Below are 25,385 nucleotides of genomic sequence, written 5' to 3'. Positions count from 1 at the left end.
CATTAAAAGCTAGGGAGAAAAGGTGGGTTTTGAGAAGGGATTTAAAAGTCTCTATGGATTGGGCAGTTCTAATGTGGGGGGGAAGGTTGTTCCATAGCCCTGGGGCCGCAACAGCAAAAGCACGGTCACCTCTTGTTTTACGGGTTAGGTCTGTTGGCATGGTCAGTAGTGACTGGTCAGCAGACCTCAGAGCTCTAGGTGGGTTGTGGCGATGTAGGAGTTCAGACATATATGGGGGAGCCAGGTCATTTAGGGATTTAAAAGTAAATAAAAGGATCTTGAAATCGATCCTTTCTTTAATCGGGAGCCAATGGAGGGAGGTGAGGACTGGTGTGATGTGGTCAAATTTTTTGGTACCGGTGAGAAGGCGGGCAGCAGCGTTTTGAACTAATTGGAGGCGTCTGAGTGCGGATTGGTCAATTCCATAATAAAGGGCGTTACAGTAGTCGAGTCGTGATGAGATGAAGGAGTGGATAACGGTTTCAAATTGATTGTGGGGGAGATAGGGTTTGACTTTGGCGAGTAGGCGGAGTATAGATTTTGTGTCAGAGGAAGGCTCACATCACAACAGTTAATTTAGTTAAACTCAGTCACATACAAACGTTATACTGTCGGTTAATGTGAGGTTAGGGTCAGGGATTTGGGGGCCTTTTGTGGGTATTCTTCTGAGGTAATGATTGTTCAGTCAATATACAGTACATTGATCAATGATCAGATCCATATCCATGCAAAGGTCCATCATCACTATTGGCTGAGATGAACCTTCCTCTGAATGAGCCAGATTGGTCAAAATATCAATGTATTGAGTCTTGATCACAACACTCACCTTTTAACAATATTATTTAAAAAGTAAAAAGAAAAAGAATAGCAGCTAATTACTTTTCTATGACCTTGGTTGAGACGAAGAGGCATCTAAAGTCCATCATTTATTCTGGCCCCAACCCGAAAAGTCCTATCTGTCCTGAGTCTCCTGACCCCGGGCCCTTATCCATACTTTATGGATAATTATTATGGACTTAGATGGTTCTTCGTCTCAACTGCTCAATTCAAAGTGTACTTTTCCCCTGCCTAGAAATGTAGTGGAGTCAAAAGTACAATATTTGTCTTTGAATAGTAGTGGAGTGAAAGTAATACATATCCAAAAATACAAAATACTCAAGCAAAATAATGTACTTTCCTACTGTCCACCACACTGAGCAGATGTATCTTTAAGCAGATCTCTAATCGATTTGCTACACAAGAATGCCAGGGCTGTTCATGTGTTAGGCCTTATTGCTGTGGTGCCACTCCCCCTTGATTCATTGGGGTTCACATTGCCTTAAGGGTGTTTTTATTGTCCGCGTGTCTGTCAGTCTCTGTGTCTGTGAGCATGTAACCTCGGGCACCACTGAAAACTCTCCGTACGCCAAGCAGGGACGGCTCCAGGGAAGGCAAGGGGTGGGGGGTGGCGGGGCTTAGCCCCCCTAAACAAACCCAAACAAGCCCAATAGACGTCACTCGCTCATCCCCTGGTTCTGCCTGGTTCACGGAAGTAATTTCTCTATGGAGAATAACATGGGGTCATCTTAAAATCATTTCATATAAGCATTGTGGTCCAAAAATAAACAAGCTGTCTCTGCGTTATTGTCAGGGAGGTGTCTCTGTATCGTTTGCGACAGTCAGTCACTCATATATGATACAGTCTGTTTTTAGCGAAAATGTAACTAATTAAGCAGCAGTAACATTAAGTTGATTCTTCATGAGTGAAATGGCCGAGATGACATTTTTTTCAAACACAGTTATTTTATGAGGTGATCTAAAATCCCCCTATGGGGATTACAATGTAAACAAAAAGTACATGAACCCGTAGATTTGCGCCCTCTACCGATATTGACGTCAGACTTCGGTGCTCTATTGACTGACTTCTATGTAAACCAAGATGCATTACACCCCCCCCCCTCTAAATAGCCAGCACCCCATATACTGTAGCACCCCCAGTCAAAACATTCTGGAGCAGTCACTGACGCCAAGGAAGAACCTCTGAGTGCCACCATGAGACCGATTTGAAAATAATTGGGGTGAGGTTTTTCCTCTGCCTACTAACAGTGTGTGCATGTTTCACTGCAATCGGACATGACATGCATTTCAATCACCTGACCACACTGATTTGTGTGAGTTTTGGACAAAATCTGTACGAGTAGTAAATGCATTTTGAGAATTGTGAGCATGGCCTATAGAGTGTCGCTGTACCTCCCCCTTTCATGACGACGAGAGCCCCGGAAGAGAATTCCCCATAGACTTTTCAAAAAGTATTTATTTAAAGACTCAACACGGCTCGTGACAAATCATGACAATAAACACAATGTTTTGGGCATCATGTGGATTAACAAACTTTTCATTAAAGCACTTGAATCAAACAACAGAATAGTATAAGGGAAGATGAATTGGATCATAAATCTTGATGTTTCCAAGGGATTACTGAGTCATACAATATGATCTGCTCCTAGTATACAAGCTGTCCTATTATTACTCAAACAACAGAATAGTATAAGGGAAGATGAATTGGATCATAAATCTTGATGTTTCCAAGGGATTACTGAGTCATACAATATGATCTGCTCCTAGTATACAAGCTGTCCTATTATTACACAACCATGTTTGAACAAATTATCTCTTTCTCCATCCAACAAGTGGCCAGCCCTGATCTGCACAGACACACTGCGATGCTGTTTAGACGGGCAGTAGCTTTCCTCGTCCTGATTGGTGAGTTATCCAATTAGTTTGTTATTATGAAATAAAATGTAGCTTATGTATTACACTGCTGCTTTGAGTTCATGGTTCATCTGGCGGACACTTGAGTGAGTTTAGTCACCGGTCACTGGTTGACTGTACTATTTTGCCAGTCATTTGGTGGATGTGCTCTATAATTGTGAGTGTTGTTCTTTGTCCGTAGCAGGTGTTTCTTATAGTCATGGTGTGGATTGTTCATACTTTGGTCTGCTGGATCATTTGAACCTTTCAAGCAAAAGTGATGTGCACGCAAATGTTCGGCCTGTGAAAAACTGGACAACACCTTTGCCCGTTGAGTTGGATCTTGTGATATATGGTATCATGGAAGCGGTAAGGACCCTAGCTGATATTGATTGAACTGCATGAGGATTGCATGCCACTTTAATGTAAAATGGTACGCTCCACTGTATGCACTTACGAAAAATATCTAATAAAGTGATCCCGGTTTCGTCCAGAATGCGAAGTCTCAAACAGTCACCTGCCATTCCTTGATCAAGATGGTAAATTGACAAGTTGTTATAGGAATTGTTGATAGAAAACTAAATGTTATTTTGGAGGTGAAGTATAACTGTGGGGACTAAACTGGACCTTTCTGTACACAGGGCTGGACAAATGAATTCCTCACCTGGGAACCAAATGAGTTTTGTGGAATACCTAATATTACCGTCCCAAGAGACATGCTGTGGATCCCAGATATAGTTATCATTGAGGAGTATGTAAAAAATAAGCTTGTTACTGAAATTAAATCCTTGTTTAACAGTTTGTTATTGTCCATTGTCACGTCAGGGTCATTTGCGATAACATTCTGATTATGGAATATATATATACACACCATAGCGCCTAAACTTTGGAACACACTTCCCTTAGAGATCAAGCGCCCTGAATCAGTGTCCTCTTTTAAATCCCTTTTGAAAACACACTTTTATAGATTAGCCTTCACTGCCAATCTAATACTTTAGTATTTTTTTACTTTAGTAGTTGTACCCAACCCAGGAAAAGGGAGTAAGGGACCCAAAGTCAACAGCTACGTCACTACTGCAACACACTGCAACGCCGTCTTACACACTACACTCACACGGCAGTGACATCACACACTTACCCTCCGCGTCGTTCGCCCGCTATCTCCTCATGTCGCGCCGAACGCCGAGCCTCAACACCACCTGCGGAACATTGGTCATTGCACTGCCACCAAAGTTGCCTCCCTTCCACACTCACCAAGTCGCCTCCCTTCCACACTCACGCCACAATCGCCCCAAGCACCCACACCCCCGCACGCACACACTCACACACACGGAACACTGTCGCCAGGTCTATGAAAACAAGCCCAGAAAAAATGCCATTCAACATTCAATTCGCGAACCTGGCAACATTGTAAGCAAGAAGCACAACACACACACAGTCCCACACATGCACACACACACTGATTCGAACTCGGATGGACAGCGGCGCGATTACATACACAGTTTAATTCATGCAAACACGACAATTGCACCACCACAACGCGGGGGGACTTTCACTGACAAGTGAGTGTGTGTGTGTGTGTGTGTGTGTGTGTGCGGGGGGGGAATTTTGTATTGCATCGCGAGAAGTCAGCGAGTGAGTGTGTGCTAGTGCGTGTGCGTGCGTGCGCGCAGTACACATACTATTTACCCAGCGTGTGCGTGTGTCTACGATGTGTAGCCATCCGTTACATGTGACACAGCTGAAACATGCAGTGGAGTCTGTCAAATCCCGCAATTTCCTTCCCATATTGAGCTGCAACGTAACTCTAGGATACATACATACACACACACATATACATATACAGGCTATATATATTAGGCATGTGCCGATGAGACATTTTGGCCGATATCGATATCCGATATAATTATAATTAATTGCTGTTTCCCCGTCAGGTGAAAAGAAGCAGCTCTCCTCATGCATAGAAGGAAGCATGAGGTCAGTCCGCTGCCCCAACAGGTTGGCAGAGGAAGTGTAGCGCCCAGGATTACATTAGATAATTGACACTGGGTGAAAACATGGGTTGCGAAATTGTGGGAAGAAAAAGAACAAACAAAAACAACAACAACTAGAAAGTCCAGCATGACCATGTGGTCGTCCTACTGTATTACTCCAGCTATAACTGGAGATTTGATCATTTACAAATTGCATGATGGCATGTTTTTCCATGCCTTCTTCCAAATGTGACTCTATACACCCATTGACTATGGTACTGTACACTTAATGTTATTGCATGCTGACCATTTTACAAAATGGTGTTAAATGTATGTAGCATACCAATGTTTTGAAAAAGTCTTTCCATAAATGATTCACTTAATCTTTCTTCTGCCCGTCAGTGTATCTGACAATGGTGGTACTATAAAGGGACCATATGTCAGTCTTCATTCCAGAGGTTTGATAGTCACAACTGAAACTCGCAGATTGACCACCACATGCAATATGGATCTTCTCGACTTCCCGTTTGATACTCAAAAATGTAACATCACATTTATATCCATGATCCACTCAGGTAAGTCATGCCCAAAATGGTGTGCATGTGTGCATGTTTGTTACCAATATATTGTCATTTATAATCAAGACGTCATTATGTCATTGTTTGTTGATCAAATGTTCTTTCATCTACTCAGAGCAAGACATAATATTGGATCAATTCTCTAATGGCTCTGAAGTTACCCGGTTGTCTACGGAATACATGGTTACAAAAGGGGAATGGGAACTCAAGGACATCACCATTAATAAAACCAGTGATAGCTATGGCGAGCTCAGTGCTTCAATACTTATTTATGAGGTATTAAACAACACCTGGTCTGATAACAGTCTGGCTCCCACTTGGATCTCAGAGTTCATGTGACCAGTCTATTGCTGTTCGCCTGACGTATCTATCAGTCTATTGACTCTAAATTTGGGCAATTGGTTTCAGCTGGCTGTCAATCGGTTCACATACTGGTCGCATGAAGACTGTGATAAACAAAGCTACACTGTCCAATCCTTACGATGCCATAAAATTGTGAAACTAATTAAATATCTTCTGCCTCATCTCTGTGACTATAAATCCAGATCACCATAGCTAGGAGACCGATGCTGTATGCAATGAACTTCATACTGCCTCTCCTCTACTTCCTGGTTATGGATGTGGCTACCTTCTTCATCAACGATGCTAGAGGAGAAAAACTGGGCTTCAAAGTCACCCTCCTGCTGTCCATCTCTGTGTTACTGCTGATTCTCCAAGACATGATGCCCTCCACCACTGACAAGTTACCTCAGATAGGTGAGGGAACCTCTCAAAGCTTTGTCTACAGACTACCCTGGAGAATAAAGCCATGCATTGTCCTGTGTTCCTCTCATTATCAATGATGGTGTCACCCTGCCCTTATTGTAGCTCTGTACAGCCTTGTCATATTCTCATTGATGACCATGAGTGTCGTGGAGACCATGATGGTAAGCTTCCTGATGGACATGGATGGTTACGTCAGTCAGGATGCTCTGAACTCAACCAACGCCTCTGAGGAGACCATGGCAGAAACCGTCCATCTCAAAGGCATGTCATTCAATCTAAAAATAAACTAAACCAAAACCAAAACTAGAAAAATTGCTCCTCGAAGCACAGGTCTCCGCCAGGTCAGGTAGCTTATTGTGGACCAGCAATGTTTGGAATAGTGAGGGAATTCAGTGAGCCGGATCATTCAGGGTTGTTTAGTAAAAGATCTGTTCATTTTGGTCGTTATTTACTCCTGGAAGCTGGTTATCTCCCCCTGCACAGACCCAGTCAGAAGTGTCTCACTCAAGTCAAGTCGTTCACGTTCCAGACTCAACAGCGGAACACCATGTGACATACCTTGAAATCTATAGGCAAAGCCAGGCTGACCGTCACCTCAGGCTATGGGATTGTTGTTACTGGCCCTGGGAGGGATGGGATTTTATATGTGAACTCGCTATAGGCTTAGTAGTCTAGCAGTTATCATCGGATATTTGCGCTCGTAATGGCTAAATATGGCATTAAAAATATGAATTTCTATCGAATATTTTAGTTACAATGAAATTGAGTTGACGTGTTTTTTAAGGGTAAATTGTGTTCTGTGTGGTTGCAGACCCGCAATCTCTCCCGGTCACCAAGCCTGTGTACCGATTTGTGTGATGTATAGTAATATTAAAAAAAAAGTTTTGCAAAAAATCGGCCTCCTGGTTCCACTATAACAGGACAAGGTGAGAAGTGGGTGGCATTTCTTTCTCAACCTAGTAGGAATGTGCTACAAAGTTTCACTGCAATCGATTTGAACGAGCCACTCCTGCAGGAGACTCCTGCAACAATTGGCCTCCCAGTGGTGGCACAATAAAAGGCAGATGCAGGGCAGAGGTTTTTCCTTGGCCTCTAGGGAGTGTGTGTGCAAAGTTTCACACCAATCAGTGCAGTTTTAGGTAAAAGGCTTTCGGCTAATCGTCCTGTTATAGCGCCACTGTGAGGCCTTTTTCCTTGGCCTAGTGGGAAAGTGAGTTCACGGTGGTTGCAAGCTTGTGTTCATCATTTGAGGCATTTTGTTAAAAACGGACCACCTCTGCAAACCTTGGAGGCCAATCAGGATGTAACATGTAAAAAATTGGACAGATCAGTCTTGATCACATTATAGAAACTATAGAGTTACTGTGTACCAATTTACTTGATGTTTGGACAAATGGAGTAATATTAAATATATATATGTGTGTGTTTTGCAAAAATCAACCTCCTTGTGGCGCTTTAACAGGGATGGGGGCAGCACAAACATATCATGCGTAGGGCAACCAACTGGTCAGCAGCATGCAGCCCTGCATTCAGGGAGTGTGAGTGCACAGTTTCACGTTGATCGGTGCCAGAAATGAGCTGTTTATATGACGGATGGACACACGGACAGGGGGCAAAACATAATCTCGGAGAGACAATAAGGATAACCATAGACTGTTGTTGTTCGTTCATCTGTAGTTAATTCATAGATATATCCTCGTGATGGATTATTCTCTTTGATTCATTATTTCACCCTTTCAGAACCTGTTGCAGATGGTGTGAATAATGAGGACAGAACAGTGAGCGATGCTGTGCTGCTGAAACTGATCCTAGAGGAGGTGAAAGAGGCTCGTCAGGACTGCTTCTGTGCTGCTAGAACAGGACAAGACAAGAAGAAGTATGGATACTATACTACACTGGCCATATACATAGATGTTGTTTTCTTGGTAATGTACATTATTACCATTGTAGCATTTATGGCGTACATGTACAATGTGTGGGTCAAGCAGTGGTGGACAGTAACGGAGTAAATGTACTTGAGTAATATACTTACAGTAAGTACAGATTCTGAGGATCTGCTTTACTTGAGTATTACATTTTTTATACTTACTTGATTACTCTTACTCTGGTTAGTCTAGTACATTTCAAAGACAAATATTTTACTTTTACTCAACTACGTTTCTAGGAGGCTGTAGTGTAAAGTAGCCTACTGAGTACCTTTTATTGTCTAGGCTTATAGTGGTTCTACAAGCAAGCACATCAGTGCATGCAGTGTGGGTGGTTTCAGAGAATACTGGACAACTCACCCCGGTGAGTTGTCTTCACTTTCTGACATGTCGGGGTGAGTTGTCTGTACTTTCCGCTGGGGCGAGTTGGGTGAGAAAGTACGGACAGCTCACCCCGAAAGTCCAGACAACTCACCCCGGTGAGTTGTCTTCACTTTCTGACTTTGCGGGGTGAGTTGTCTGTACTTTCAGTGGCACCCATTACAGTAGGCCTAATGCAATTCCGGATCTAACTATCGGTTCCTACAGACGTGCGCAGTCACGGCTAATTATTTATTTATTTAACAGTAAAATCCGGTGAAACACTTGTAAGTAAGGAGTAGAGCGTCTCTCTCTCTCACTCTTAGTTATACATTAGCATGTGAGAAATTACAAGTGACCTTATATAACCATTCAGCCATCTGGAGTAACCAAATTAGGAGGGGTTCAGTTCACATTTCTTCAGAAGTTTAAAACACACACACACACACACACACACACACACACACACACACACACACACACACACACACACACACACACACACACACACACACACACACACACTTAAATTCAGGAAGATAAGGTTGAATTAATCTAGATTATATTAAGGATAAATGGGATGAATCATTCAGATTATACAAGGAAATGAGTGGAATCAGAGGTTTAAAGACATTTTCAACAATTTAAGATCTCCATTTGGCAGGAATATGCTTGGAAGATGGAAACAATGTTGCACATTCATCTAATCATATGGGTAGGCTACTGGGTAGCCTACATACAAACAATAATGTTTGTATTTGTAAGGTTTATTAAATGTATGAATTTGACCTTGACATACTTAAAGGGGAATAGCACTCATTTTCGACATTTTACTGTGTCATAAATATATTTACATCTGTAGCCTATATTGTGATTGTGCTATCATGCCTTGACTTAATTATACTTATATATTATTGTAGAAATTGTTGTTGTTGTTCTGAAAATAGACTACTTCAATATCCAATAGGAACTATGTCACCATTAGTTCAGTAAAGTATATAAAAGAGCTCAAAGGCTACATATTCAGTCAGACAACTCACCCCGAAAGTGAAGACAACTCACCCCGAAAGTGGCCGAAAGTGAAGACATCTCACCCCCGAAAGTGAAGACATCTCACCCCTGGTGAGTTGTCCGGACGTTCGGGGTGAGTTGTCCTGACAACTCACCAAAAGTGGCAAAAGGGGTGAGTTGTCTTGTTACCGTTTCAGAGAGTTACTTCTCTCAAACAACAGTTACAAGGTCCTATAAATTCATTGTGAAAACTTTACAGCAATTCATCGATACTTTAAGTATTTTTCAAAGCCATTGAGTGATTACCAACGCGCACTTCCAAACTCGAACAATTAAATGATACGTAGCTTGCAGAGTTAGTTCAGGCATATACCGTATACTCGAGGGGTTTCATGCCGTGCTCAAGGGCGCATACACACATAATATACACTTAATATGCTGCATTACTTGTGGGTGTATACGTGTGTGCAAGTACCACACGTCATTAGCTGATTTGGCAGTCAGCTGACCAATTGGGCGGGCTACTTAAGCTTAGCCTGGCTAATAAGCCAGACCGACTTAAGCTCACTAGACCATAGATATATATATAAGAAAGCTAGATGGCTCACCCGTGCTGCTGGCCAATGGAGAGCGATGTCGCTACGTGGCGGCCATCTTACTTCGGGGCAGCATAACATTGTGTCTATGGGCATGTACTTTTTAAATAACCATAACCGGGAAAAGTCCCGTTGGGGAAAAAGTCCCAAAAGTCCCGTTGGGGAAACCCAAAAGTCCAGTTGGGGAAAAAGTCCCGTTGGGGAAATAGTCCCAAAAGTCCCGTTGGGGAAACCCAAAAGTCCCGTTGGGGAAACCCAAAAGTCCCGTTGGGGAAAAAGTCCCAAAAGTCCCGTTGGGGAAACCCAAAAGTCCCGTTGGGGAAACCCAAAAGTCCCGTTGGGGTAAAAGTCCCGTTGGGGTAAAAGTCCCGTTGGGGAAAAAGTCCCAAAAGTCCCGTTGGGGAAAAAGTCTCGTTGGGGAAAAAGTCCCAAAAGTCCCATTGGGGAATCGACTCTGACCATCGACTCTGACCATCGACTCTGACCATCGACTCTGCGCATCTGCATGCGCGTTTTTCATGCCTGGATATGCCAAAATGCGCGCACGCGCGTTTTTCATGGCTGGAAATGCCAAAACACGCGCATGCGCGTTTTTCATGCCTGGAAATGCCAAAACGCGCGCATGCGTGTTTTTCATGCCTGGAAATGCCAAAGCGTGCGCATGCACGCTTTTCATGGCTGGAAATGCCAAAACGCGCGTGTGCATGCGCGTTTTTCATGGCTGGAAATGCCAAAACGCGCGCTTTTCATGCCTGCAAATGCCATAACGCGCGCATGTGCGTTTTTCATGCCTAGAAATGCCAAAACGCGCGCATTTTTCATGGCTGGAAACATTTGCCTGGAAACATTTGCATGTTTTCCCAGTCTGGAAATGTGAAAACGCGCATTTGCATGTCTTCCCAGTCTGGAAATGCAAAAACGCGCATTTGCATGTTTTCCCAGTCTGGAATTGCGAAAACGTGCATTTGCATGTTTTCCAACTGCGCAAATGCAAGTTTTCCCAGTCTGGAAAGGATTAAAAACCTGGTCATCACCACATAGATTCTGGTTCAGTTCAGTTCATAACCATCACCTGTTTGAACATATTTGATGTCTTTATATCTATATGTAATTAACTTTTAAAACTTAAATAATAATAAAAGGTATATGATGATGTTGATTCTGTGTCATAACTTCACAGAGAGATGACTATAAATGCCTGCTGCAAGCTGGCATGCACCCAACCAAAATATAATCATAACATTTGCTAAACATGTTTTCTCTAACACACTCACATTCATGTATTGTATATTTAATTATTTATGCATTGAGCTTGTTTGATTGATTTGATGGTATTGACTGTGCAAACATCTGACTGTCGCGTCTTTGTCTTTTGCTGTTGGAAGGATGGTAATAATGATACCTGCTCATCAGCTGAGCAAATAGCTTGCCCTGTGTCAATAATCACTGCACTGCACACCACACAGGCTTAAGCTCCTCAGTAAAGATGGTTCTTGTCAGTTGTGCTACTGCTAGGCCTACATTAATTCATTAATTCATTAATTTAATTAGGTTTTCAGCTGTTTTCATTACGTGTGTCCGCGTCTGTCTGTCCATCCGTCCTTCCGTCTGTGTCAGTGTTCTATATCAAAGCAAATTTTGATTTAGTTATAGTCATAGTAGTTTGACTAAAAATGTATTTCATTTTAGTCACATTTTTGTCTTTGGTTTTAACATCATGTCATGTGTTTTCGAAATCACTTCAGTTTTAGTCTTTAGTCAACTACTGTAAATATCGTAATACTTTTGTCGACTAAATCTACAGTTGATTTTGTCGACTAAAATGTATGTTGAAACTTGGAAGGCCTTGATGGTGTCATAAAGCTTGATTTTACACTTGGTTGCATGCTGAAAATAGCTGATCTACAAGCTCACGTGTCACAGCGCAACGTGTTGGGAGCTTGTACTGTAAATATCTTCAGAGCGCAAGCTCAACCAAACATAAATTAACTTGTCTTTTAGTTCTACTGGATCTCTTCTCCACTAGTCCCTCCCTGACAGGTTTATTATAACCGACTAGTTTGTATTCATTGACAAAACTGTCTTATAGTTTAGTCATCATAGCTAACTTTTTATTGAGGGGCGCCAACCCCTCCTATGCACAGTGTAGGCTATATGTCCGTTTGAGCGCGGAATGTGTTTGTAGCACAAAATGTGATGATTTGATTGGCTGATGATGAAGTATGATTATAATAAGAGCGCCCCACACACAAGTGTGATTTTTTTAGTCAGTGAAAAAAGGTAGTCGACTCGACAGACATATTTCGTCATAGTTTTAGTCGAAGAAATCAACACTGGTTTAAACTTTAAATGGTGGTATACTGTACTATGCACCCACAAAGCACTATAGAAGCAAACAATAGAACGTTGCCAAGCCCTGTGAATCATGCCTTCATTGTCAGGGACCGTGAACCATTCCTTCATTACACAGCCACATATAAATTGTCCCATTATTACACATATTTGAACATATAATATGACATGACATGATGACAGGGCGTGACATCACTGACATGAGGCGTGGTCAATGCTGTTTGACCACTCAGAATAGCCAAATGGCATTGATCACGCCTCCAGGTCTTAAGTTAAGTAATAAGACCTGGTACTTAAGACACGCATAATACTGCCCAATATGTTCAAGCAGTCTCTACCTAGGCTATATAATGTGTCCTGCCCTCTGCACAGCCTCAGGCACATCACGATGCTGTTTCCACAGGCAGTAGCTTTCCTCGTCCTGATGGGTGAGTTAATTTTGTTACTTGGTTATTATTGAATAGAAATATCAGTATTTTTGAGTGGTGCAACCACTCCTATAGACAGCTATGTGTGTGGCTGGGTCCGAGCACGAAAATGTGTGTGGCTGTGTCCGAGCACGAAAATGTGTGTGGCTGTGTCCGAGCACGAAAATAGTGTTATAGCGTTTGTTCACCACCAAGTGTCACTGTTGCACAGCCTAACACACAGACACACACAGGCCAGGGAGGAGGGCTTGTACAGTACAGTACAGTACAGTACAGTACAGTACAGTACAGTACAGTACAGTACAGTACAGTACAGTACAGTACAGTACAGTACAGTACAGTACAGTACAGCACCATTCACTTCAGACAGGTCTGATTTTTAAGTGGTGCAACCACTTCCTTAAGTGAGTATGTGTGTGTGTGGGTGCCTGCCTGCCTGGGTGGCTGGCTGGGTGGGTGGCTGGCTGGCTGGGTGCGTCTGAGCACGAAAACAGCATGGTTGTTTTTCACCACCTGTGCGCAACCTAACACACACAAACACACACACGCACATAGTAACTGTATATATGGTGATTTGGGGTGTGCCAGTACAGTACAGTACAGTACAGTACAGTACAGTACAGTACAGTACAGTACAGTACAGTACAGTACAGTACAGTACAGTACAGGGACACCCACACGGTAACTCTGTCATTTCTCAACCGTTTCGGACGCGGGGCGGCTCGCCGGAATCGGGCCGGCACCCTGGGTGCGTTCCTGTGGGTCTAGAACCCCCCCCCCCCCGGACCCCCACCACTTACAGTACTTATTACACTGCTGCTGTGAGCTCTTAACTGTTAACTATTGTGCCAGTCATTTTGTGGAGTGAGTTTTGTTCCTTGTCCATAGCAGGTGTTTCTAATAGTCAGGGGGTGGACTGTTCATTCTTTGGTCTAATGGATCACTTGAACCTGACTGATGCGCACGCGGCAGATGTTCGGCCTGTGAAGAACTGGACAACACCAACCTTCGTTGCGACGGAATTGAATATATTTGGTATCCTGGAGGCAGTAAGAACCCTTTATGATGCATGACGATTTTTGTGCCAACGTATTGTAAAATGTCACTGTCACTGTGTCTACTAAAAATAACTAGTGCTCCTAAATCTGTGCAGAATGCGATGTCTCAAACCCTGACCTGCCATGCCTGGATCACGATGGTGAGAATTGTTAGACATTAATGCAGCATGTGTGATGGTATTAAGATAAATTATGAAGTGATTAAACTTAGAAATGTTGTTATAATAATTATTGTTCGGATAATGTACCGTTGCTTTGTTCACATAATGGGCAAAGCAGATGTTTGATGTCATGATTTTACAAAATGTTGGGATTAAACAACTGAACAACCTTTCTGTACACAGGTCTGGCAAAATGAATTCCTCTCCTGGGATCCAAATGAGTTTTGTGGAATCGATGGTCTTTTCATCCCAAGAGACATGCTGTGGCTCCCAGATATAGTTATCATTGAGGAGTATGTAAAGAAGTTGCTCATTGCAGCAATTAACTTGTTTATTTTGTTTCCTTTTTAGTTTTATTTTATTTTCCAAGGTCACAGCAAGGTGTGTGTGTGTGTGTGTGTGTGTGTGTGTGTGTGTGTGTGTGTGTGTGTGTGTGTGTGTGTGTGTGTGTGTGTGTGTGTGTGTGTGTGCGTGCGTGTGTGTGTGCACACACAAAGACACACACACACACACCGCACCGGTGGGCTATATTTAAAGGTATATAGGGGTAGCAGAGGTCAGAGCTCGTCAGAAGAACGGTAGGTTCTGACTCAAGAAAGACTGTTGATGTTTTACATTTGAAGTGAATATGGATCAAAAGCTCAGTAGCACCCATCCTGACCTGATGGGTGCAGCGAAACTAACAGTACAGACACTGATGCATCTTATTGGACTTGGTGAGCAGTGTTACAAAGAGTTTGGCTTGATCATCCCCAAATTGCATAAGTCGGAGTCGGCTTCTACAACAACAGTGTGAAGGACTTTCATACCCTCTAAAACGTGTAACTGTGTCATATTATTATGAAGTCTTCTTCCTACAAACTATTAATCTCTCTTCTGCCCTATATCAGTGTATCTGACAGTGGAGGTACTATAAAGGGTCCATATGCCCATGCGAATTACAGCGGTATGATCGTTACATCTGAAACTCGCAGACTAACCACCATGTGTAATATGGATCTGATGAACTTCCCGTTTGATACTCAAAAATGTAGCATCACCTTTTCATCCATTATCCACTCAGGTAAGTCATGCCAAATTTGCCAATATGTGCATGCATGCATTGTTGTTGGCATTATTTCCACATTATTTTTGGAAGCCTTGGCGAACTTGCAATCTTATGCAAAGGTTAACATGTAATTTAGATAGCATATTATGACTATGTAGACAGATAATACTACTACTACTACTACTACTACTACTAACTACTACTACTAATAATAATAATACAAAAATATATAATAATAATAATAATAATAATAATAATAATAATAATAATAATAATAATAATCTTTATTGTCCCGAAGGATATTTGTCTTCACAGTCTGTTCAAACACATAGCACATAACACCAAGACATTACAAAAACTATCTCCGTTTGGAACCTCAATATCTACGCTTTAGCTCCGAGATGAGGTTCCGTGGCAGCCTGGCAGGATATCCCTGCACAGGTCGAAATGGGGTTGAACCGAGATACAGATGGAAACAACCACTTACAAAGAGATTGTTTGTCAGCCAGTACCATGTTTTCCCAATGCAATCTTACGGAAGCAGTACTGCACATGCAGATGGGGGTATATTTTTATTTAAGTCCGATTTAAGCTTTTCTGACTTGTTCCACCACTGGAGAACCAATTATATGAAGATAGGTTGAAAATGGGAATAGTGGTCCTTTACACTAAGATAACATGGGTGAAGGAGTGGTCTTTACACTAAGATAACATGGGTGAAGGAGTGGTCTTTACACTAAGATAACATGGGTGAAGGAGTGGTCTTTACACTAAGATAACATGGGTGAAGGAGTGGTCTTTTAAGATAAGATGTACTTTCATCTACTCAGAGCGACACATAGTGTTGCATCAACGTGAAGATGCGATTGAACTGACGAAGACATCTATAAAGTACATGCAGACCCAAGGGGAATGGGATCTCAAGAAGATTATCATTCATAAAAGCAGTCCTACCTATGGCGATGACACAGGTTTTACAAAGCTTACTTATGAGGTATTAAAGAATACAATAATTATTATATTATGAATTATACATATTTTTAAATTAAAAAAAATACATAATGTTCTTCATGTCCTCATCTCTCTGGTCCTACAAATCCAGCTCACCATAGCTAGGAGACCGATGCTATATGCAGTGAACATCTTACTGCCTCTCCTCTACTTCCTGGTTCTGGATGTGGCGTCCTTCTTCATCAGCGAGGCCAGAGGAGAAAAACTGGGCTTCAAAGTCACCCTCCTGCTGTCCATCTCTGTCTTACTGCTGATTCTCCAAGACATGCTGCCCTCCACCACTGAAAGGTTACCTCATATAGGTGAGGGGATCAGGGGAACCTCTCAACGTTGGGTCTACAGTGGATAATAAAGCCATGGTCCTGTGTTCCTCTCATAATCAATGACGGTGTCACTCTGGTCTTATTGTAGCTCTGTACTGCCTTGTCATCTTCACATTGATGACCATGAGTGTCCTGGAGACCATGATGGTAAGCTTCCTGATGGACATGGATGGTTACGTCAGTCAGGATGCTCTGAACTCCACCAACGAGGAAACTCTGGAAGAAACTGTCCTCCACAAAGGTATGTCTCACATCTCGCCTCACATTGTTCCATGAAGTGAAAAAAAAGGATTAAAACTATAGACACAATGGGCTATGAAAGAGTTTTGTATCATCTGTTCAGAATCAAGAGGGGTTTAGTTTATGTCATATCCTTTCAGAACCTGTTGGAGATGGTATGAACGGTGAGGACAGAACAGTGAGTGAGAAGTTCAACTTGGAGCAGCTGAGTGATGCTGTGCTGCTGAAACTGATCCTAGAGGAGGTGAAAGGGGCTCGTCAGGACTGCTTCTGTGCTGCTAGAACAGGACAAGACAAGAAGAAGTGTGGATACTACACTACACTGGCCAGATACATAGATATTGTGTTCTTGGTAATGTACATTATTACCATTGTAGCATTTATGGTGTACATGTACAATGTGTGGGTGAAGCAGTGGTGGACAGTAACGGAGTAAATGTACTTGAGTAATATACTTACAGTAAGTAGCCTACAGATTCTGAGGATCTGTTTTACTTGAGTATTCAATTTTTTATACTTACTTGATTACTCTTACTCTGGTTAGTCTAGTACATTTCAAAGACAAATATTTTACTTTTACTGCTAGAACAGGACAAGACAAGAAGAAGTGTGGATACTACACTACACTGGCCAGATACATAGATATTGTGTTCTTTGTCATGTACGTCATTACCATTGCATCATTTCTTGCATACATGTTCAATTTGTGGGTGAAGCAGTGGTGGACAGTGACTTGAGTGAAGTAAATGTATACTACTGTAGAAATAAATGACAATGATGTGAAATGGGTATTATTTACGATGTAGATGTTCAAGTGCAAACAACTCGTCATATTCATGCCGTGGTGTCAAACGGCCTATAACTGTCTGGAACCTTTTCTGTCTGATCGTGTACATCTGTGTGGATCTGTCTGGCCTCAAAAGTCAAAAGTAGTAGACCAATCACAGCTCCGCTCACACATACAGTGAACCACAAACGTCAAGCTTCTTGAGAAATGTTTATCTTATTATTATTATTATTATTATTATTATTACCCTTATTATTATTATTACTCTTATTGGTTATAATGCACCTTGCCATGGTGCAGCGTGCCGCGACTCCCGATCCCGACAGACTTTGCTGCGTGTCACCCTCACGTCAGCCTACTTTCACCTGTCTCACCATCTCTCAAATAAATGCAAAAAGGCAAAAAATATCTTAAAAAAATAAAATAAAAATCAGCTGTCTCTCCACGTCAACTCCCTTCACTCTCATTCGTTACAAGCTATCTCACTCACACCCACATTCCCTCAGTGCAAATCAGGTGGCCCATTTAAGCAGTCACTATTCTGCATTCACTGCTGACACATGTAGGAGTTGTTCACACAAGCGACAAGACACAGATAGATATCTCGTCCTTGGTACAAAGAGCAAACAAACAAACAACAGCATGAAAGAACAAACAAACAACAGCAAGAAAATCCGATGTAGGCCTAATGGTCACTACAATAATGTCACTCCAAATTAGTCACAGTATTTGAAATAACTGATTAAATATGTATTGAACCACCAGTAAATCGTCCATGAACCACGAAGGCGTCCTGGGACCTCAGGTCGGGCATGCCTGTTTTAACTTACTAATGATCAAATGAAACAGACAAGGCAGGTCTTCTACACACTACTTGGACAGAAACATTATCTGGACATTTTAGGCTACTAATACAGCTCCTTTTGGCAATGAAGTGACACCATCGTGTGATGGCGTATACAGCAAGCAGTCTCCAAAGTGTTATTGTCTCCACCAGGCCGAAGGCATGGGGAGAGAGTATGTTTTGCACTCCGTCCGTGTGTGTGTGTGTCTGTCCGTCCGTCCTTCCGTCCGTCTGTTACCAGCTAATCTCCGGCACCGTTAACCCGGTCGATTCCAAACTTTGCACACACACTCCCTGGATGCCAACGATGAACCTCTGCCCCACATTTTCCAGAACGGCCTGTTATAGCGCCACCATGAGGCAGCTTTTCACATGTTTTACCTAAAACTGCACCGATATGCGTGAAACGTGGCATGCACACTCCCTAGAGGCCAAGGACAAACCTTTGACCTGCATTTTCCGCATCTGCCTTTTATAGCGCCACCAGGAGGCCCACTTTTGTAAAACACATTTTTTTATATTACTCCTCCAGATTCTGTCAAAAAATCTCACAAATCGTTACACAGTATCTCTATGGTCATGTGCTCAAGTCGGATCTGTCCGATATTTCATATTCCATCCTAATTGGCTATAATTGGCTTTCACAGTTTGCAAGATTGCCCCGTTTTGAACAAAAGCCTCAAATCATGAACGCAGCATGGAATTTATGTGAAACCTTTCACACATGTTCTTACTAGGCTGAGGAATATATCCCACCCTTTTCACATTGGCCTGCTATAGCGCCACCAACAGGTTGATTTTTGCAAAACACATTTTTGGAACAAAATGCCTCAAATCATCCAATTGCCATCAAAGGCGTATGAAGAAATGGCACCCTTTTCACATTGGCCTATTATAGCGCCACCAGGAGGCCACAACCTGACCTGGCTTGGTGGAGACCTGTGCCCCGAGGGGCACTTTTTCTAGTTATTGCAATGTTTTTATTGTTATGATTGAGTCATTTCATCCGTTTTACATATTTACAAATATTACAAAGAATAGAATAACCATGATAACAAACACAATCAAACAATTAGTAGCAAATCAAGTGGCAAACAGAGTGGTACCGTAAAGTGAGTTTCACGTTGTTTAATGCAATCATATAGGACTTTTCTGTTTGGATTTACCTTTATTTAAGAGGGTATTTGTACTATAGTAAAGCAGATGACACAATCATCGGAGCACAACCTCCATAACTTATTTTGGATGGATCTTTTATTTAATAATAATAATAACTCACCCATCAGGACGAGGAAAGCTACTGCCTGTGGAAACAGCATTGTGGTGTGCCTGAGGCTGTGCAGAGGTCGGGACACATTATATAGGTGCAGAGAGTGTTATGCGACATGTGTTGTCTCATGTCACGTCCTGTCATGTCACATATGTTCAAACATGTGTAATAATGGGACAATGCATATGCGGCTGTGTAATGGAGGCATGGTTCACAGTCCCTGACAATGAAGGAACGATTTACGGGCCTTGCTAACGTTCTATTGTTTGCTTCGAGGGTGCATAGTATACCACCATCTACAGTGTGCCACGCCATGGTCTAACGCAGGGTTTCTCAGAGTGCATGCCGTGACACCCTAGGCTTAGGGTGCAGTCACACAAGTCCAGGGGTGCCACAGAATACTTATTTGTTATTAAAAAAATGTTTTATCCACGAGTCAAAGAATTGTGTATATTATAAACAAATAAAAAATATTTCTGTATTGAAACATTTTGAATCTGCCTTTTAATTTGAATTAGTATGACTTATTGCTGCATAGGGCTGCAGAGGCAATTGTCTAGTTAGTACATCCCATTCCCCAGAGATATATAGGAGCGTAATATACTGTAGGTGCATCGTAGTGTACATCCTATAAGCCAGACGGACGGATGCCTGATTTGCTAGTTCAGATCTTTATATCCTCGTGGTACTTAAGTATCCCATAGCCTGGAGGGACAATCACTTTGATTATTCAGGCCTTCAACAGCGAGTGTCTGGATGACAGTCTGTGAACAGTGAATGCATACATGTGCAGGTCATCAGTTTCAGCATGTTGCACACATTGAAGGACCGGCTTCCTCTGACCCTTCCTGTTGAGCAGCGTTTCCCATGACATTCTCAGCTCAAGACCCAGAAGTTAAATTTGGCCTCTCCCGCCTAGACCCAAACTTACAAAAAAAGGTGATTAAGTAACCACTTAAGTAAGCCACATTTCACAAAAGCTTGAAAATGTAGATCTGCTTCTTTTTAATGAAAATATCAGATAAATGTTTTTTTTTGCTTTTGAAATAATTATACAGGACCCAAAATGTTTGGGCCTCAGTGTTGAAGTGCACGTATGGTAAATGGTGCATTTATAGACTATAGCGCCTTTATCCAATGCGCTTTACAGAGATTGTGCATTACATTCACCCATTCACACACACATTCACACACCGATGTCAGAAGAAACCATGCAAGGCACCAACCTGCACATCGGGAGCAATTAGGGGTTCAGAGTCTTGCTCAAGGACACTTCGACACTAAGGTCACATTCCCACCTAATACTTCGGTAGACTCGATGCGAATGGGCGGAGAAGTTGGGATTCTTGCATATTTAATTTGCTGCGGTTTGCCTTCACACTGCGCTGTATAACCACAGCAATTGGAAACGCAGCAGGGACCTTATCAATGTGTTCAATAGCCTACACAGTGAAATCTATGGTGTTAAAATTATACTCATAACGTGCATGTGTCGTGCCGTCGGGGACTGTATCTCTCTCTCTCTCTCTCTCTCTCTCTCTCTCTGAGCGCACTCAGCGCACTGATCACAGAGACAGACAAAGTCCTCACACAGTGACAGAACTCCATGTTTACGGCACGCACAGACAGACAGAATATTCTGTAGGCTATACACTGCAGTGTTTTTATGTGTTTCCTTAACCAATTGATTAATGTACTCGTCCTCATTTCGACCAGGGCTTCGATCTCCTCTTTCGACCACGTCTATCCACGGTAACGGGACATCTTTGCGCTGCGTAAAATATGCCTTCTCCGTCTCCAACTGTGTTTAGCTCCTCACCCGCCACATTGTTTGCTTCATTTCCCTTATTTGCTGCGGATTGCATTCCCACCTGCACCGAATCGTAATCAAGTGCGAATGGAAGCGAAGCAAAACCCTCGTTTTTGGTCGGAGTAGAATGCGGTTCTTTGATGCGCATTAGGATTGGTGCAGGTGGGAATGCAATCCGCAACAAATAAAGGAAATGAAGCAAACTATGTGGCGGGTGAGGAGCTAAACACAGAGACGGAGAAGGCATATTTTACGCGGCGCAAAGATGTCCCGGTACCGTGGTCGAATGAGGAGACCGAAGCCCTGATCGAAATATGAGGACGAGTACATTAATCAATTGGAATCAATTAATGAATCAATGAATCAATTAAGGAAACACATAAAAACACTGCAGTGTAGTCTGTATGTGCGTAAACATAGTGCTGTCACTGTGTGGGGACCGGGGAGTAGAGACTTTTATCTCGATAAACTTGTAAACATTTTGCACTGATGTCTGTTCTCAGTGCACTCAGTGCTGTGCCTCCATGCCCAAAAGAACAGTGCGTGGCTGCGTGCGTATAGTGAGAGAGAGAGCGAGGGGGAGAGAGAGAGAGAGAGAGAGAGAGAGAGAGAGGTCCAGTCCCCGACGGAACGACACATGCACGTTAAGAGTATAATTTTAACACCATAGATTTCACTGTGTAGTTTATGAATTGAACACATTGATAAAGTTCTTGCTGCATTTCCAATTGCTGCGGATGACAGTGCAGTGTGAAGGCAAACCGCAACAAATTAAATATGCAAGAATCCCAACTTCTCCGCCCATTCGCATCGAGTCTACCGAAGTATTAGGTGAGAATGTGATCTAACTCTGGGGGAGCCTGGGTTCGAAGGGAACCTTGTGGTTTCCATCCAGTCACTCTACCCCTGAGCCACTGCCGCCCCTAGTAGGCGGAGCTACAGCCTATTTTTTCCCGAAAAAAAACAACACTGTAGGTAAAGGGTATGAGTGTGTCCATCATCCTAGTATCTTACAATAAATGCTTGTGTGTTTCCACAACATTTGTATCTTTTGCGGCATATTGTCAAATGACTGCATGACTTAATTTGGTGAAAAAACATCATATTTTTGGACAGATGGATGGACAGTCACAGGTTGAAAACAGGGATGAAAGCATAGTCCTCTGTTGGCCTGACACAGACAATTAATTAATGTAGTACAACTGACAAGAACCATCTTTACTGAGAAGCTTATTGCAGCCTGTGTGTGGTGTGCACTGTGCTTTTGGCACGGGTCAGGCTATTTGCTCAGCTGATGAGCAGGTATCATTATCATTACCATCATCCATCCAACAACAAAAGACAAACGACAGTCAGATGTGTGCGCACAGTCAATATACAGCAGGTCAAGCTTTCTGAGCAATTGTTATGATTATATTTTGGTTGTGTGCCAACTTGCAGCATAGCAGGCAATACAGTATATATACACATGTAAATGACAGGCGGACATCAGTCAGTAGATAACAGGTCTGGGGTACAGCAAAATAAGCCAAACAAAAGTATATGGACAAATAAGGACAAGTGCGAGCGAGACAGTGCAGGAGAGCAGCAATCAATTATCTTAACCAAAATGCCATGGATGGACAGGACAATGAGCATTCTCTGCACTCTTTGTGCTCTAACTCTGCTGGGTGAGTTGGGACATCAGATCACTTTCCTTCTTTCTGAGTATAATTAACTTTAATCTGTAAAAGCTGTGAAGTTGTGGACACATAAAGGTCCTCGGTCTAGTCGGTCATGCATTAAGGAGTCCTATATGCTGTTTATCAGGGGGTGTCTTGGGAACACAGGAGAGTGTGTGTTCATATCACGCTGTGCTCAGCCACCTCAATCTGGAACAACGGAGCGCTGCACTCGCAGAGCTGCGGCCTGTAAAGAACTTCACACAGCCCACGCATGTGTGGGTGGACATGCTCCTCAATAGTATCCTGGATGTGGTAAGTCTGCTGGACATGCTCCTCAATAGTATCCTGGATGTGGTAAGTCTGCTGGACAGCGCTTGTCTCATGCATGTGGAATGACACGTGGGAGGGACTAAATATACATGTAACATTTGACATTTTTAATCTAAATAATGTCCCACAAATAATGTACACAGGTTGGACATACAGTAGTTAAAAGCACTGTGATTATTGTCTCCACCAGGCGACAATAGTGTTTTGCACTCTGTCCGTGTGTGTGCGTGTGTGCGTGTGTGTGTGTGTGTCCTTCCGTCCGTCCGTTACCAGCTAATCTCCGCCACCGTTGGCCCGATCCATGCCAAACTTTGCACCTACACTCCCTGGATGCCAACGACGAACCTCTGCCCCAAATATTCTTCAACGGCCTGTTATAGCGCCACCATGAGGCCGATTTAGGCAAAACACATTTCTGTAGATTACTCGTACACATTTCATCCATACATCACACAATTTGGTATACACTATCTCCATAGTCATGTGATCAACACGGATCTGCACCATATCCCATCTTCCATCCTGATTGGCTAAGATTGGCTTCCAAAGCTCACATGATTGGTCCGTTTCGAACAAAATGCCACAAATCACAAACACAGTGTGCAATTTCCGTGAAATTATACACTCACATTTCCACTAGGCCGAGGACGACATGCCACTCATTTTTTCCAAATCAGCCTCAGGCCAATTCCTATTTTTAGCTATAACTGCATCGATCTGTATACAACTTATGTATGCGCACTCCCTAGAGGCCATGGAAAAACATTGTCCCTGCATCCCTCCACATCTGCCGGTTATAGCGCCACCATGAGGCCGATTTCGGCAAAACACATTGCTTATGTTAGTCGCACAGATTTCATCCAAATCTCACACAAATCGGTACACATGATCTCTGTAGTCATGTGATCAAGACAGACTCGTCTTGATCACATGACTACAGAGATCATGTGTACCGATTTGGATTTCTCAGATTCTACACTGATTGGCTAACATTTCCTTCCAGTTTTCAGGAGTGGCCCGTTTCGTTCAAAATTCTGTCCTGTCCTGCTCATCCATGCAAAAAAACAAAAACATGTTTATATTACTCCTAAACATTTTGCCAAACATCTCACACAGTCCTATCCTCCTGGTGGAGATCTGTGCCCAGAAGGGCACTTTTTCTAGTTATTATTAATTTGGTTCAAATAAGTGTTAAATAGCTCTATATCCTGATAGAAATCATCCCTCATTCATTTCTTTAGCTATTTAGTAAAAATAAATATTATCCTAGGAGAGAGATCTCATACAGGATAAACAAATGTAATTGGAATACGTGGAAGGTTGTTGGTTTATTATCTTATTTGCCTTTTTATTATGTTTGTTATCGGTGTCTTTGTGTGTTATATTATTATTTGATAAATTGCTCAATAAATGTTAGACATTTCCATGATCTCATGGTACTGTATGTATGACGGTGTCTAAATTAAACCATGAATCTGTCATTGTCTGCAGAACGAGCAGACTCAGACCTTCACCTGCTCTGTCATAGTTGCAATAGTAAGTGTGTGTGTGTGTGTGTGTGTGTGTGTGTGTGTGTGTGTGTGTGTGTGTGTGTGTGTGTGTGTGTGTGTGTGTGTGTGTGTGTGTGTCTGTGTGTGTGTGTGTGGTGTACAAATTAACAGACATCCTCCATTTTTTACCAACTACCCAGCGTCGCATAAAGTGAATCAGTCCGACCTTTAGTAAAGTGATGAACATTTGCATAATTTATTACAATCCAATAGGCCAATATGACTGTGACCATTATGCAGATTGTATACTTTTGTGTTTGGTACTGTAAGTTTATTTTTATACCAATACTTTTGGTTTTTCATTCAAGTAAAAGTATCTTGTTAGAGAATATTCCATAGAATATACTGTTATATGAATGTTACCTGCAAAGTGCACTCTTCAATGATGACTATAAAACACTGATTTCTTATCTTTTGACTTAACCACTCTCACAGGAGAAGTGGACATTTGTGCTCTGGACAACTGCAGTTGTCAAAGACCGTTTGTAGCTGGCTTGAAGGTGTCAGGAAGTGCCTGTGTGTTGTATTTCTCTCCAGGCACCTCCTGGCCTCAAGGTCAAGTAGATGCCTC

General features: G+C 42.4%; 1 protein-coding gene across 1 annotated transcript; it reads left to right on the top strand.

The window, feature by feature from the left end:
• Positions 1-5,859: 5,859 nt before the first annotated feature.
• On the top strand, positions 5,860-25,378 carry LOC306937087 (uncharacterized protein; the record flags this gene model as incomplete). The annotated part of the gene is made up of 15 exons (XM_079520757.1): positions 5,860-6,037; positions 6,149-6,307; positions 7,787-7,922; positions 12,663-12,718; positions 13,607-13,767; positions 13,872-13,916; positions 14,121-14,230; positions 14,828-15,000; positions 15,816-15,979; positions 16,088-16,298; positions 16,408-16,560; positions 16,700-16,911; positions 23,100-23,288; positions 24,756-24,800; positions 25,352-25,378. The coding sequence occupies 15 exons, from the start codon at positions 5,860-5,862 to the stop codon at positions 25,376-25,378; spliced, it is 2,019 nt and encodes a 672-aa protein (XP_079376883.1).
• Between the last annotated feature and the right edge of the window lie 7 nt (positions 25,379-25,385).

This window comes from Electrona antarctica (genome assembly GCF_951216825.1).
Source record: "Electrona antarctica genome assembly, chromosome: 14".
NCBI classification, from domain to species: Eukaryota; Metazoa; Chordata; class Actinopteri; order Myctophiformes; family Myctophidae; genus Electrona; species Electrona antarctica.
Note: the sequence above shows the minus strand (reverse complement) of the source record. Positions and strands in the feature narration are given on the sequence as shown.